This window comes from Hippocampus bargibanti, linkage group LG02 (genome assembly GCF_051943395.1).
Source record: "Hippocampus bargibanti isolate YZ-2025 linkage group LG02, ASM5194339v1, whole genome shotgun sequence".
Classification (NCBI taxonomy): domain Eukaryota; kingdom Metazoa; phylum Chordata; class Actinopteri; order Syngnathiformes; family Syngnathidae; genus Hippocampus; species Hippocampus bargibanti.
Genome location: NC_142735.1, coordinates 16,349,483 through 16,366,107, shown reverse-complemented (window position 1 = coordinate 16,366,107; position 16,625 = coordinate 16,349,483). Strand labels below are relative to the sequence as shown.

The following is a 16,625-nucleotide window of genomic DNA, read 5'->3' as shown; positions in this document are numbered from 1 at the left end:
CAGCCAGCTCAGAAACACGAGCGACCTTTGCTTTTTACAACTGCCCCTGTTCAAAGTTCCATTTCTAGCTCTAGTAAGGAGCATTGGATTTTTGGCTATCTCACTTCACACTTGCTTGTCCAGATTGTAAGGATCATGTCAAAATTTTACATATCAGATTGAAATCATGACATTGGATCAAGGGATTTCCCTCCTCTTTTTCCCAGCGTCACCTGTCCCCAGAGGAGTTCGTCCAAGTCTTTGGCATGACCATCGATGATTTTGACAGGCTGGCTTTATGGAAGAGAAATGAACTCAAGAAACAGGCCCGGCTCTTTTAATAGTGTGTGGATGTCCTTTAAATGCTGCCATACATCTTAAGAAGAACTGCTCAAGTACGGAAATTTCCTCACCGTTTTACTGCCATGGCTAAGAACCTGTTCTAGATTTCGTCGAGCAATCAACAAAGTTGTGGCCACACAGGCACCGACTCGTGTGATGAAGAGACCTGTCTTTACAGGAACAGTGCTCGTGTGTTCACAGGCTGGAGTGATCTGTAAGCAATACAGACTTCAAAGTGGAGATGCCATCTTGTGCTTTTCTTTATTGCAAAAGGACTGAGAAAGGCCCGTCTGCACAATACGAAATGAAATTGAATACATCGGTTGCCCAACTTTGACACCCCGAAGAGAAATTTGGCTTTGCCTTATTTGTTACGCTTTTTACATATTTTATCGTGTGCAGCACCAGCATCCGAATAAGTAGAATGTAGTTGAAGTATTATATTTTTAGTCACTTTACGAGTGCAAATGCAACACGATGATGATGGATGAGAATTACTTTTTTTTTTTTTTTTTTTTTTTTGCATTCTCATCGCTTCTTCTGCCAGATTTTGCACTCTTTCTCAATATAGTTACAAACGTATTTGACTGACAGTAAATTTGAACCAAAGTGTGAAAATACAGATTCAAAGGACACCGATGTCAAGGTTTCGTGATTTAAAAACAATGGTAATGCATTTACAATGTCATCACATTTGAGTTGTGCAATACACTTCATGGACAACAAAAGAAAAGCCGCAGACACCATGTTATCTTTCTGTTTGGTTTGAAGTTAATTGCAATAGAGCGTTGCAGGCAGCCAAATAAAAGGAATATTCAATAATTTTGTAGCTATACTGTGGCTATGATTGATAATGAAAAAAACTATATAAGGGTTTCTCCCGTGTTGCTTAAAATTCTGGGTTGTTGACATCCTTCCTTTGGACACTGTAATTTTAGATTTTGTAACTAAAATTAAATGTAAACTCCCTGTCTCCATCTCTGTGCTTTGTGTATTTTAACATATGTCGTTGAATACTTGGCACGTAGTGTATAATATCAGTGATCATCTCAAACTGAGTTACATGATGAGAGCCGTTTTGTTTTATCAAACAACCAAGCTTTCCCATTTTTAAATTAAATAATTGGTTAATGAATTTTGATTAAATTCATTAGAAATAATGCGATTTTACAGGTCCATTTTAAAAATCAAATGTGACATTTGAGCACAATGTTGCAATGTCACCTTGAAACGCTCTGCATGTGTTGAGAAGTGTGTCATAAATTAAGGAGTCCTACTTTAAATATGGAAAATATCACTTTGGTCAATATTTAGATTATATCTAATCCATATGTATTTCAAGTGAACCAATGTAAAAAATAGATGTATAAAAAAGACAAAATGTTTCTCCTAGCTCACATGTGCGAAAAATATGGTCTTCCTCATTCTTTAATCTGATCTATTTTATCAAGAATCTCATTTGTTCTCTTTAGTCATTGTCCCTCTGGTTGGTTCCTTCAAACCTATACTCTTCATTGTTCAATTAGCTCTTAACCAGGTTGTTCAGTTAAATACCGTATCAGTAAAATAAAAGAAATGTATCTGCATTTACTTGAAAACACCTATTTTGTGTTCATTTATTCCATCAAATTAAGGCTGCGATTCATGATTATTTGAAAATTATTTTATTTGTCAACATATAGAATCTATACATTGATATAGATGAAGCAGACACAGTGACTAAAATACATGACAATGAAGAAAATGCTCAATCATCAACATGTCACAAAGATCATGAATAATACAATTCAATAACTGTTTTTTTATTAGAATAAACTACTTTTACGTACACATAAATAACTCATCTACAAATTACTAGATCTGTCACTTTTGACAAATTGTGGGAGTATCCGAATTTGTTGTCAAATTTTACTTCCGGTAATGTCAGTCCAACATTGGCAGGCGTTAGGAACGGGCGGAGCAGAAAACAGCATGCTGAATTTTTCTACAGACAGCGGTCCGAATTGAGCGTTTTTAATCACACACAAGATTGGACTTTGTCCACTACATCGCCGTAAAAGCACATGCATTCTTATATGGATGGCATCTTCACCCGAGGGATCACTTCAAACGGCACCAAATGTGAGTTCAAACGGATAATTTTTAACGTGTCAACTTTGGCAAGTGGGCGTGTGAGGCGAAGTAACAACAGACGTTATCATGTTTAGATGCCGTTCTTGCTTTACTTACGTCGAGTCATGTGAAATATGAGATTGATACCAGGTCTCCACCGCTAGTGGTTTTTCAAAATATATCTATTTATTTATCCATCTATGTCTCTTTGTTGTGGTTATTGTGGACACAGCCAGCAATACAAACCATGTAATTGCCTCATGAGTGTTTTTGGGGAGTCGCAGCACGATTATTTCCCTACATTGCAAAACATTGTTCCTGGACTCAGAGCATCTCCTTTACCCCCCGATGTGAGCTTTGACCGAAGGTGAGGTGCATCATTCTTTTCAGCATTTCACGTGTGAAGCTGAGTCCTTAACCAGTGGGCGTTGTCATATGGGGCCCAAGCAAACTCAGTCACGGGGCCCTCAACACTGAAATCAATATATCCGTATTCAATCCTCTTATGCCCACTCGGTTCGCAGGCACATATCCGTGGATTGCCAAGATTTGCATGAAACAAACTGTCAATGCTGAGCAGTACTGCTTTGATGGTGACGCACAAAATATGATGACGTCACGTTCCACCAGGCAGTCTTATCATGAAGCAGATTTTTCTAGGAAATTTTGATTGAACTCCAAATTGTACCACTTCTGGTACAATTCAACATAATTTAAAAGCTTTACATACTAGACACAAATGCAAAAGATAGTTTTACTCTCAGAAAACCACAAAGATTCATTGCAAAACTCCAGCCAGTTTGATATACAATATTGATTAAAGGACGACATGTCATGATCCATTACGAAAAGCGAATACAACTATGTACTTGTTTAATGTTTTATATTCTATCCAATCTGATGAAATAAAATCAATATGCTTTTTATATCGAATTTTTGAGTCACCATTAAATGATTGTAAATGTATCTTTGAATGTAAGACATCTGGATGGCCTTTGTCAGAAAGTTTTCGTTCCTGTACTCGTACAGATGCACACTGAGAAGTAAAGCATCAGGTGGGTGAGAAACAGGAGCGGCTGTCCCTATAGAGAAAGAAATGCTCTCTGATGGTTGAGATGTGTGTTCTGTAGCTCAGCAGCCATGATGAATCGAGGCCATTGTCAAGCTGCATGGAAGCATATGGAAGAAGTTGTGGACTAAATGGACTAGTGCGATAATTGTGCATGAATTTACAGCCCCTGCAAACATAATGACCAGACTACCCATTCCATCTTTGTAAATGAGTATTTGTTGAAAATGATTTACAGGACATTTCTGGTGACGCAAAGCTGTACGCTCATGATATGAGCAGCCTAATTATGCACCCTGCTGTCGTCACCATGCTTCATGTTTGCGACCCCGGTATGCTTGCATACAAGCAATGCTCATCTGTATTGTTCATCCAGGAAGTGGACTACATTTGCACAAAACAAAGTGCTTGTGTTTGTCACAAAATTCAACGCAGTCATTGTTCTAAGTCCGATTTTCCAGCAGAGGACAAAGAAAGAGGAGCCACCCTGTGCTTCGTATAAATGTCCTCTTCAGTTTCTTTTAGGTTGACCTTTTGGCATCCCCCTGGTGTGCGTAGTAAAGCAAAGTGCATCATCCATCTGCCAAACTGTTCAAAGTTCTGTGTGGAACCTCAAATTTGACTATTTCTAAACTGTTTCTCCCAAAAGAATGATGATGATAACATTCATCATTAAAAACCTTCTGCTCGAACAGTTTGAACAAGTATTAGCTTTTAATGAAATCCTTTGAAAAAAAACAGATGAAAATACTTTGAATAAAATGGCTTGCTGAAGGCAGTTTGATTCTATAAATCATACCTTTCAGTTTTTATAAATTTTGAACTTCATTCAAAACTATTTTCATGTAAATATTTTAAAACTAGTTTTTTTTCTTTCAGTACAATGCAACAAAAACTCAGTTTTACTGTATTACAGTGTAATGTGTTCTTTACTCTAGCCGAATGAGACAAGATAGATGTAGTTTATCAACATGATGACCACAGCAATTTTAAGTCATTTGGGATGATATGTTGCTTGCATCTTTGGTGAAGAAATTGTTGGGAGGCTTGCCATGTCTTGGACTGCTTGTGCTTTAAAATGCTCACTTTGAGGTTAGGTCAGTGTATTCTATAAATTCACCGGTAGATGGCACTAAATTCTACAAATCCACCGATCCAAAAAAATTATTGTCAGCTTAATCCTTAAATGGGTCGCGGGGCGTACTGGAGCCTATCCCAGCTGTCTTGGGGCAGTAGGCGGAATAATTCTACACACTTCGTACGTTTTAATATTATCACCTAACTTTCACGGGATTTGATTAAGTCTGGTGTGGCATCATGCTTTGGGGCACTTGAACTAGGCTCGTTTACTTCCACACTTTGCACTTCTCAAGCATTCAATAAACCTCAACAAATTAAATTGTATTCAAACTTCCTTGAAGACATTGCTGTTTTAAAGGGATCGCAACTGTATATATTGCTAGTACTGTATTTTCCGGTGTATAAGGCGCACCAAAAAGCTTTCATTTTCTTCAAAAGATGACCCTGCGCCTTATACGCATATGTGTCATAATATTGAGCCACAACAGGTCTCGCAACTACTGTCAGCAGCCACTGACTCCATCCGCCCGCCTGTAGAAGTAATGCGGAACCCCAACCTCAAGTGTAGTGCCTTATAATGTGGTGTTGTAGCAGTTGAGGAATGAGAACACACGGTCGATTGGAGTACGTCTTTATTCCAACTGCTAACAAGTAGAAAGAGAACCAAAACGGAAACTGCAGTGAAATATATGTGATATAACCCCGCCCCCTCCCGTACACCTGCTGGGTGAGATGTCTGGTCCTAGTGCCCGCCACACAGCCCCCCCCAGAACACCCAGAAGGACAGTCAAGGCGAAAATCTTGCAGGGGGCTTGACCAGCCTGCCACAACGACTACGCAGCCCGTCGTTCGATGGTGAAGGTGAAATTGCTCGGGCAGGTGATCCGGGTGAGAACTGAGTGGGGGAACGACACTCAACCCTGGCATGCCGCAGAGAGGCTGGAGGTTATGGAGGGCGTCCGCGACGTGGGACCTGGGCCGGCGAAACGTCCTCGCCTGCAATTATGTGAGCCGGCTTGAGTCTGTCTATTGAAATGCCCTCCCTTCTCCCACCCATATCGAGCACAAAACTCTTTTTCCCGTGTTCGAGCACTCTAAACGGGCCATCATACGGCGGCCGGAGGGGAGAGCGGTGGGCATCATGATGCACGAAAACGAAACGGGCTGACCTAAGAGCAGACGGAACGAATATTTTGGGGACGCCGTGGTGAAATGGTGCTGGAGCCAGGGGCTCCCCTGGCAAAAGGGGGAAAGAAGGTGCACCCGAAGCTTCAGGCAGAAATTCACCAGGGATGCGGAGTGGCTGACCGAGTACTAACTCTGCCGGAGCGGCGTTAAGGTCTTCTTTAGGAGCTGAACGTAACCCGAGAAGGACCCACGGAAGCCGGTCAACCCAGTTACCGTCCGATAGTGCGGCCCGTAGCGCGGCTTTAAGTGACCGGTGGAAACGTTCACACATCCCATTAGCCTGTGGGTGGTAGGCCATAGTGCGGTGTACCTGCACACCCAAGGACTGCGCCATGGCCGACCAGAGCTCGGACACAAACTGGGGGCCTCTGTCCGAAGTGATATCGGACGGCGTGCCGAAACGTGCGACCCAGGATGACAGAAATGCGCGGGCAATGTCTGTCGAGGTTGTGGAGGACAGGGGGACAGCTTCCGGCCCCCTAGTGGTCCGATCGACCATAGTGAGGAGATGTGTGCAACCCTGCGAAGGAGGGAGGGGCCCGACCAGGTCCACATGGATGTGGTCAAATCTCCTGGCCGGAATCGGAAAAGTTTCTAGGTTCGCCCGGATGTGCCTGTGGACTTTGGCGCGCTGACATGCCACGCATGCAGCTGCCCACTTCCTGACGTCCTTTCTTAACCCAGGCCAGACAAACTTGGCCCCAAGTAGTTTGACTGACGCCCGGACGCCAGGGTGTGAAAGGGAATGAATTGAATCAAAAATTCCCCGACGCCACTCCTGCGGAACCACGGGACGAGTGCGACCCGTAGACACATCGCAGAGGAGAGCGGGACCCCCTTCACACACTGCTACCTCCTCCAGTTTCAGGGCCGTGCCTGCTGCCTTGAGTTCGTGGATGTCCGGATCCTCAGATTGGGCCGTGGCCATCTCTGAAAAATCCACCCCGAGCTGGACTGGACACACGATCGTGCGTGACAGGCAATCGGCCACAGGGTTACATTTTCCGGCCACATGCCAAATGTCTGTTGTGAATTCGGAAATAGCCGCTAGATGCCGTTGCTGTCGGGCTGACCACGGTTCGGTCACCTTGGACATGGCGAATGTAAGGGGTTTATGATCTACGTAGGCGGTGAACCGGCGCCCCTCGAGGAGGAAACGAAAATGGCGCGTTGCAAGATAGAGTGCTAACAACTCTCTGTCGAAAACACTATACTTGCGTTCGTTATCTTGCAGCTTCCGACTGAAAAATGCAAGGGGCTGCCATTCGTTCTCCACAAGCTGCTCAACCACCGCCCCTACGGCAACATCAGACGCGTCGGTAGTCAAGGCCACCTGTGCGGTTGAGATCGGGTGGACCAGAAGAGTTGCACCCGCAAGAGCTTCCTTGGCTCGTTCAAAGGACTGCACTCGTTGCGGAGCCCACTCGACGGGGTCATTAGCCTTCTTTTTTCTCAAGACGCCGTAGAGGGGTTGTAGGAGGTCGGCTGCGTGAGGAAGAAACCGGTTGTAAAAATTTATCATGCCCAAAAACTCCTGCAAAGCTTTAACTGTGGCTGGGCGGGGGAAATTCACCACAGCCTGCACTTTGGCGGGTAAGGGGATGGCACCCTGTGGAGAAATGCGGTGCCCCAAGAAATCGATCTTGGGCAAACCAAATTGGCACTTCACAGGGTTAACGATAAGGCCATGCGCATCAATACGCTTGAAAACCATCCTTAAGTGCGACAGGTGTTCCTCTGGTGAAGGGCTGGCCACAAGAATGTCGTTGAGGTAGACGAACACAAAATCTAGGCCTCGCAAGACTGAGTCCATCAGTCTCTGAAAGGTCTGTGCCGCCCCCTTCAGGCCAAAAGGCATACGGAGGAATTCAAAAAGGCCAAAAGGGGTTATTACTGCAGTTTTTGGCACATCTTCTGCCCGTACCGGAACCTGGTGATAACCGCGAACGAGGTCAACTTTGGAAAAGATCACGGCTCCGGCCAAACGTGCGGAAAAGTCCTGGATGTGCGGAATTGGGTAACGGTCGTGTGTGGTTACATTAAGCCGACGAAAATCACCGCACGGCTGCCAAGAACCGTCACTTTTGGGGACCATGTGCAATGGTGAGGCCCACGGGCTGTTGGAACGCCTCACAATGCCCAAACGCTCCATCGTCGCAAACTCCCCTTTCGCCATTGCCAATTTTGCCGCGTCGAGGCGACGAGCGCGGGCAAAAACTGGCGGGCCAACCGTGGGAATGAAATGTTGTACCCCGTGTTTTGTATCGGCATTGGAAAAGGCGGGTGTGGTTAACGACGGATAATCGGTCAGCAGGCGTTCATAAACGTTACCTGACGTTAAATAATTTGCATGCGTCAACGCTCCAAGCCCTCCAGCCTCACATGGGAAAGTGGCGAAAGAGATGGCGTCGATCAAACGACGGTTAGCAATGTCCACAAGCAGTCCATGAGCGCATAAAAAATCCGCGCCGATTATCGGAACTGTAATCGAGGCCACAATAAAGTCCCACTCGAATTTTCGTTCGTGGAAACACACAGTTACCGACCTGGTGCCAAAGCTGGCGATGGGCGAGCCGTTAGCTGCGCGCAGGGGAGGCCCACATCCACCTGCCGTCTTGTCCGAGGCCGTGGGCGTCAGCAGGCTTACTTGTGCCCCGCTGTCCACCAGAAAACGTCTACCTGACGAGGAGTCTGTGATAAAAAGCAGCTCGCTTTCGTTGCCGGCACCCACGGCCGCTATTGGGTGCCGCCGCTGGCGTTTCCCGGAGCCTCGTAGGTGCAGGGTGGTGTGCAGCGTCGGGCCTTGGCGCCAAACCGCTGGTGGAAAAAACAGAGGGCTTTCTCGTGTCGCTTCTGCGTGACCACTCCGGCTACTCGGGTCGGGTCGATGTTCGCTGCCGCTCCGCCGAGGGGTTCGGCCGTCACGCTTCGCACGGCGAACCTCCGTGTCGCCAGAAGCACCCGGTCCGCTTCTTCAGCCAAACCTCGGTAGTCACCGGTGGCTAGGCACGTCGAGTTGGCTAGCACGGCGCGCACAGAGGCCGGTAGCTGGCGAAGGAACACGTGGGGGAACAGGAATCCGCCGTCATCCAAACCTAGTAGGGACAACATTTTGTCCATCAGGTCCACTGCTGTTCCGTCGCCGAGTCCGGGAAGAGAAAGAAGCCTGTCTGCTCTCTCAGAGGCCGATAACGTGAACCGTCGGAGCAGCAGGTGTTTGAGCGCTGCGTATTTTTCGCTCGGTGGAGGTGCACGCAAGAGAGGCAGCACACGACGAGTCGTCTGTTCGTTGAGAGACGCCACGACCAGATAATATTTCGGCTCATCTGTCGTGACGCCCCGTAGGTGGAAAAGCGCTTCCACATGTTGGAACCACGAAGCCGGGTCGCTATTCCAAAACTCGGGCAGCTTCACGGCGTAGGCGGCAGCTGCGAGCTGAGGCGCCGGTCGTGGCGGCATGGCCGTGGAAGATATCTCTTCGTCTGCTGCCATGAACATTTCGAACGTCGGGGTCACCAGTGTAGCAGTTGAGGAATGAGAACACACGGTCGATTGGAGTACGTCTTTATTCCAACTGCTAACAAGTAGAAAGAGAACCAAAACGGAAACTGCAGTGAAATATATGTGATATAACCCCGCCCCCTCCCGTGCACCTGCTGGGTGAGATGTCTGGTCCTAGTGCCCGCCACAGTGTGCCTGATATTTGGAAAAGGTTGATTTATTTATATATAACATTTGGAAAACGTTTTCCATTCATTGAAGGTGTGCCTTATAGAGCGATGCGCCTTATATATATATATATATATATATATATATAGTAAAGTCTCGTTATATCGATATTCAAGGGAGTCCGAAAAAATATCGATATAACCGGGACTATCGATATATCCGACCCTGTTTGCATGTAATTTTCTCTGTGCGTGCATAGAAATAGTATCGATATAACCGGGACTATCGATATATCCGATATCGATATAACGAGACTTTACTGTATATAGAAAAAGTTTGAGAATACACCATTCATTGTGGGTGCGCCTTATACTCCGTTGCGCCTTATTCACTGGAACATACAGTAAATGTTATTTTCAGAAAGGTAGGGATCAGTACTACAAAAACATCATTTGTGATATACTGAGGGGAAATCTCCCATCTACTGTAGTTTATTATATTTTGATGTGTGAAGGGCTTGGCTGTAGTTGCTTTCAGTACTTCCCACACATGAACAGAGCAAGGAATTGGACACCCCAATGTTTTTATGAAACCTCACCTACAGTATATGCCTGTATTTTTGTCTTACAATGTACCCTTCATATTAGCCTGGAGGGTGATGCAATGTACAATATAGTGACTCAACTTGCATCTTTTTCAGTGAATATTTTAATATGAGGCAAACATAGTATTGCAGTGAGCTCATTGGACTGTGCAGTGAATAAGATTGGGTGCACTGTAGGGCCTTTGTGTGGCAGCTGGCTGACTCAGTGCCTCAGTGCCATCTCAGACATGAATTAATCACACAGAAAGAGATGAAAAAAGAGAATGGAAGAGATGCATCCCTTCCCCATCAGCGACATTTGATCTCCAACCATTTCTTGACAAGCCAATGCCCATTTGTCTATTTTCAATATCTGTCATGGGCTAGTGCGTAAAAATATCATTTGGAAATATCGGGGGAAATCCCCAGTGAGTTATTTTCAAGTGCATTTGAAGGTCATGTACGTAAACTATTAACAAAGATTCGATAGGATTTGTAGTTAGACATGGATAACGGGACATTTAGATAGAAGCGTTGTATGTGGAGTTCATGTAGGTAACACTGTCACTCAGCAAACAATGCGAAACATTGCTGCTGTGTGTCCAAGCATTACAGGCTCTCATTTATTTATTAACTCATTTGAATTGCAGTTATCATCTGGATATCAACTCACATATTTGGAAAGTTCTAATTTATCAATTATAATTCCTCACCAAGTCTCAAATAATAGAGGCCTTCTCGTATTGTACTTTGAGTATATTTCAGCTCACCACTCAACTGTCACAAAATGTGAGATAATTTTGTCATGCGGTAGTCATCTCAAAACTGTGTTAATGAGCAACCAAATCAATCATTTATCTGAAGCCACTATGCCCCACAGAGCCGCTTCCTGCTGTCAAGGCTGCTTCCAAGGTCGGTCAGTCAGCATGAAGCCACAAGTCCGAATCAAATGTTAACATCAAAGTGTCAGTACTACCTTCATGTTTCACCGAGTGTATGCAGAAATCCTTCTTCATCACCATGCAAACTAAGGATGCAACCATGCCATCTTTCTTTAGACTCAGGATGGATTCGGACACATAATGTAAATGTGTGTGCATGTGCGTTTTCATCCAATGCCAAATGCAACCACTTTCATTCAAAACAGTTGTTCTTTCGTGAAGTCAGTACTCTGATACCAGAGTGGTGTCAAAGTGCTGCACTGTGGAATGTAAATGCCAGAGGCTCATTTGCAATTTTGAGTTGAAACAGTCCTTTGAGGTTCAGTTGTCAAATTTCAGGCAACATTATACTGTAAATGTCACAGCTCACAAGATTGTCTTGGTTCTATTTAAATCAGCGTGAGACCATTGCTCTATTTTTATAATAACCCAAAGCATCTTCCTGAGTGTAATAAAAACAGTGGAGAGAACATGGTTTCCCCCTTTCCCTCATTAATTAGTACATCCTTCCGACTTCTCCAAACATGTTCCACATGTTGACATGACAAGCTACTTCCATCCTGCTTGTTCGGCAATTTGTTTAAGAGTTGTAAGAGTTGCAGCTTACTTTCTAGAAGCTTATAAAGCTAGTTTACAGGAAAATGCCTTTGGAGATACTGCAGTTTAGTCATGGATGGGAATTCTTTGCACACAAAAAAGGTTGCACTAATGCTTCATTCTATTGTTTTGTCACTTTGTTGAATTACAGCAAGAGCATTCAGTCCTATCTTGAAAAGCATCGAAGGTCACTAGGGACAGCACGGTAAAAGTGGATGCACGTCAGCTGACTGGAAGAGGAAACAGAAGGCCGGAGGTGATATGTGATGTCATCAACAGAGGGAGGAAGACCATCTCTGTAGGGAACTCGGAGGCCCTTCACATACCATCCGGTGGGTCCAATTGTGAAGCATGTTGTTGGCAGCAGAAAGCGTTAAAGTCAATTCACTCTTTATGAAAGGGAAAATATTGAAAAGGACGTGAAGATTTAAAATGGATCTTTTCGCCTCCTTTATTGTTTGGGAAAACACATGATTCTTGTCTTTTATGCACATTCGAAGATATGAATACAAGGATCACTATCGTCGGGGTTTGAACAGTGGCGGGCCATCAGGGCCTGCAACACCCTCTCTGCTGGCCTAAAAATATCTCAATCATAGACTAATTCATTATATTTTGTCCATAAATTATTTTTAAATAATTCATAATTGTCTTTCAGCTTCCTTTCTCTACTTTTCCCCATTATGCTGCTTCCAGGCATGGGTTTTTGCAAATTATGATTGGCTCGTCACATAATTGGCTAGTCACTAGCCAATAATAGTATCACTAGCCGCGAGTGATAAGCACATACAGTGAGACCTCAACTTACGAATGCCTTATAATACGAACTTTTCATCATACGAACTTCAAATTTATGAAAATTAAGCCTCATAATAAGCACTATTTTCATAATACACACCCACCACGGCCGGTCCATCAAGCACACGACCTTTGGATCTGGCGGATCTGGCGGATCTGGCGCGACACTTCAATTTCATTTCTTTTCAATGAGTCACTGTCACCTCACCAGTGACATGATTACGACCAAAGTGCATGGCGCTATGTGCTGGCAAATCCAACAGTTTGCTTTGCACGAGGTAATTGTTAGACGCGAGTGTGCCATTTTATTCGCCCCGCCCGCCTTCTTTTGTCACGTTGTATTCCGCGTCCGTGGAATCATCGGACTTGCGCCTTTTGTTGTCGTAAAATCTGTGCCAGCACCTACGGGACTCGAAGTGAATGCAGATGACGTCGAAGGGCTTGTTGCTGACCATAATGAGGTCATCAACACAGAGAATTTGATTTGCCTTCAAGAGGACAAGCAGAAGCAGGCCATTCAACAGTTGATGTGCAGGCTTTTATTGAACAGTTCAATCCAGAAAAGGCTATGAGAATCATCAACATGATGAATGATAATGTGATGCCTCAGTTTCGTAAGACCTTACGAGTCAGAAAGCAGCAGGTGTCAATTAAGAGCCATCAATGTAAATAAGGTGACTTTATTATACAGTGCAGTGCATTTCTTTCATTACAATACAATATCACATTTGTTATACATAGGATAAGGTAGGCCGTGTGTAGTTTTAAGGCTTATTTAGTTGAAAAGTATATTTTATGGAAACCCGGGAACGGATTATTCCCATTTTTGGTTTCCTATGGGAATTTTTTTTGAGATACACACTTTTCGCCTTACACACTCTGTCTGGGAACCAATTAAGTTCGTAAATTGAGGTCTCACTGTACTGGCCAGAGCCAGCACACTGTATTGGTAGCGTGCTGCATCAGGAAATATCCATCCATCCATTATCCGTACCGCTTCATCCGTATTAGGGTTGCGGGTTTTGATTTTGTTTCGTCAATCCACAATGGCTGACGGAGGAGAAGAAATAGATTTGGTCAGAGATTTACTGTTAAAGCCATTTTCAAGATGGACTTTTCAAGAGAAAATTGACATCATTTAGAAAGATCTGTCAGTTATTTCTTGGCTAATGGTATCCTCTAGTGGACTTGTGGTAAATCACACCACACTTTTTTTCAATCTGGATTGATTGAGACGGAGCACTACTGAAGGCCTCACGATTAAATCCACGGCCCGCCACTGGGTTTGAACTACTGCAAAATTGAAACCCTAGTTCAGTCTTAAATTGAGATGCTTTTAGTCTCCATCAAGATGAAAATTTCAAAGATTGATTCTGTCCGATTAACTTAATAATCATAATAATCATAATACATTCCATTTTTAAGCGCCTTTAACAACTCTCATGGTCACTTTACAGTCACAGGCATTTAGTTTCTTTAAAAGTCCTCCTACATGTTTTAATATAATGATAATCCTGCTTTTTTATTCAATTTGTACAACCTTATTTATCGTAAGGTCTTGTAAGTCTTTCAAAGAAGTACAGATGACGGCTGAAGAAACCTTTTCATCGATTACAAGGATTGTTTACTTGAGAGCATCTGTCTATTTTTGGGAGGCGGGGGGGGGGGGGTGTTAACAGATCTAGAATAATATAATAATACTGTACATTTAATTTTAAGTGCCTTTCAAAACTCTCAAGGACACTTTACAGTCACGGGATAAGAAGTTTTTTTTTGTGCGAGTAAGCAGCGGCAGCCGTTCACTCTACCGGGAAGTAACACAGCAGCAAAGTTCTGAAAGGAAGAGAAAAGGGAAGAAATAAGTTGAAAAATACAGGAGCTGCTGGAAAGGCAGCCACTCTCGCGGCGCCATCTTGAAGTTAAAAAAAACAACATAATATGACAACACAAAGACACAGAGAGTCATTCATCCTTCAGCACTTGTTGTACCCTCTTTTTTACGCACAGAGAACATTTTTTTCCATTGGATAGGAAAAATTATTTTCTAAGTACAATATATTATGTATATTAATTGATTTTCGTATTGTTTTGAACATCCAAACACACACATCCAAAAGCAAACCCGCCCCGCAAATTGTACTTCTTGAGCTGAGAACTGTAATAACAGAGTGGTAATAATCTACTTTGCTGTGGAATGTAAACGCCAGAGGCTGATGTAACATTCTAAGGGGGATGAGATGGAGCTGTCAATCAATTTGGATGAAAATGCAGTACATTATCAATGGGAAGGCATATATCGCAAACCGCAAATCCGCTTACATACTGCTTTGTTACGTGATCCGATTAGTCAACTTAAATTCACACACAGGTGGCCTACAACATAGGTCATGACATTCATTATGCTTGGGCGGTACCGCTGCATATGGCGGCATGTCTGCAATTTGTCATTTCAGTAGGTCTCTTCTCTTTCTTTGACGTTTTCACTCCACTTATTCCCATGCAATTGGATCAGTGTACTCAGACCACTGAGCCCTCAAGTAACGTGGTGAGCTGATCAAAATAAAGAAATGCTTCGAGAAATCTACAAATCTTTGCCCCGTTGGATAGCCAACATCACACGTCCATGGCTCGCTACTTCCTCAACTTGCACCATCAGACTTTACAAGCGGGAGACAGATTGATTGGGATGAAACGTTTAAAAAGACATTGGTTTTAGTGCTGCCGAATGGACTGTACAGTACATGAATGCCCAGACATGTCGTGTAGACATGAGATGAGAGCCGTCACTCTTGCGAAATGCCTGGAATTTGAAGAGTAGGGTGGGAGTGACCTGGTGGCACATGCTGGAGAGACGAAGCTTTGTTGGCACAGCTCGCAAAGTGCAATTTGAAATACTGTACTCTCAAGTCTGCCCCATTGTTGTTGGCATGTGGGCTACACGCACCTTAATGACGCAGCGCGTATCGCATCACTGTTTTAGAGAAGTTACCTTTCTCCAGCTTAAAGGACAACCGACGTCTCCGGACAAGTTGTGTCCATAATTTGTAAAATGGCTTCAAATGACTTCTACTGAGTGTATTTTACAAAGATTCCACCGCATATAGCTATATTTTACATTTTAAGACTCGCGCTGAATATTCAGGAAGTCTTGTTTGTGAGTTGGTGACAAGTCCGTACGTGACGTCACTAAAGGACCGCCCTTCACCGTACAAAAGACGCATTGTAGCGGTCTTTCCATCACGTCAATGTATTTTGCTGTACCTGTTTGGTCTGGGGACCTCGTGTTACACCCAAAAGCTGCCAGGAGGCCAGAAGAGGGCGTCCAAGCTCCATATAAGGAATTTATCAGCCCGTGGAAACGGAGGTGGCCACAGGAGGTCGCCATTTTGTGCCTCTTTTTCGTTGAGACATCTCCCCTCAATGTTGCCTCATAATGGCACGGAATACATTCTTTAATCGATTGAAAACATGTATGCTTTCCTCTTCAGAACTATTTGAATCATATTCATAACTGGATGTGTAACAAGAAAGCATTCTCCGAACCTGAAGCCATTGTTTTGATTCTGCAGCAATGCAAGACGTCTTGGCGTGACGTCACGAACTGGGGGCGGGACTTTCTCAAAATGCCCAATTCGCAGCTCAATTTTTTGCAGATTTTGGACACTAAGTCATTTTTATTGGTGTTTTGCATTTGACTAAAATATACTGCGTGTTTTGGGTATTTTAGATGCTATAAAACGTTTTTTTCTGGTGTCAGTTAAAAAACAAAAATGTGACGTTGGTTGTCCTTTAAGTTGTGATGTTACGCACGCAATCCACACAAGATAGGAAGGTAAACATATTAACTTAACCTTTGCTGTGATTCACGTGATATATGACCACAGTTGCCCTTTTCATGAAAGTAAACCTTTCTTTTTGTTCACATCCCGCAGACCAAAATCTCAGACCTGCGGCGTACTTTCATGTCCGATCACGTTTGAGAATATTTGTTTATCCAACGTGTCCAAAGACAATAAGGAAGGAGGATGGACTTCCAAGAAAAGCCCCACCGTTTTCATTACATGCAGCTCTCCCAAGGAGATGCCTCTGGACTGTCAGACTGGTATTTGGTATTGTGGGCTGAATTCCTGGGTTGCCTGGTTTGACTCAAAAACATGACAACAAGCGTGCCCAGTGATGCTTCAAGGTAAAGTTGTGTTTTATGGCTTAGTTTGCTTTTGCTGTCCGTCCTCTGGCATCCATCATCTTGTGAGTTCACAGCTTGACT

General features: G+C 43.9%; 2 protein-coding genes across 7 annotated transcripts in view; both read left to right on the top strand.

Annotated features, from left to right (window-relative positions):
• Nucleotides 1-1,935, top strand: part of ablim3 (actin binding LIM protein family, member 3) — a 43,376-nt gene extending 41,441 nt beyond the window's left edge. For 2 of the 5 annotated variants that reach the window (XM_088989648.1, XM_088989644.1), the window contains one exon: nt 207-1,934. In XM_088989648.1, the coding sequence (XP_088845774.1) occupies nt 207-320 (114 nt within the window). In that variant the 3' untranslated portion in view covers nt 321-1,934. Of the gene's footprint in view, nt 1-206 lie in introns of all 5 variants that reach the window. The other 3 variants (XM_088989647.1, XM_088989645.1, XM_088989646.1) reach the window with 3 other exon arrangements.
• A 329-nt stretch (nt 1,936-2,264) lies between these two features.
• Nucleotides 2,265-16,625, top strand: part of afap1l1a (actin filament associated protein 1 like 1a) — a 33,267-nt gene continuing 18,906 nt past the window's right edge. The window contains exons 1-2 of one of the 2 annotated variants that reach the window (XM_088989643.1): nt 2,265-2,442; nt 11,712-11,892. Coding sequence is in view for 1 of the 2 variants with exons in the window: in XM_088989642.1 (XP_088845768.1) it covers nt 16,535-16,544 (10 nt within the window). In the remaining variant the exon portion in view is untranslated. Of the gene's footprint in view, nt 2,443-11,711; nt 11,893-16,419; nt 16,545-16,625 lie in introns of those variants that run through there. The other variant, XM_088989642.1, reaches the window with a different exon arrangement.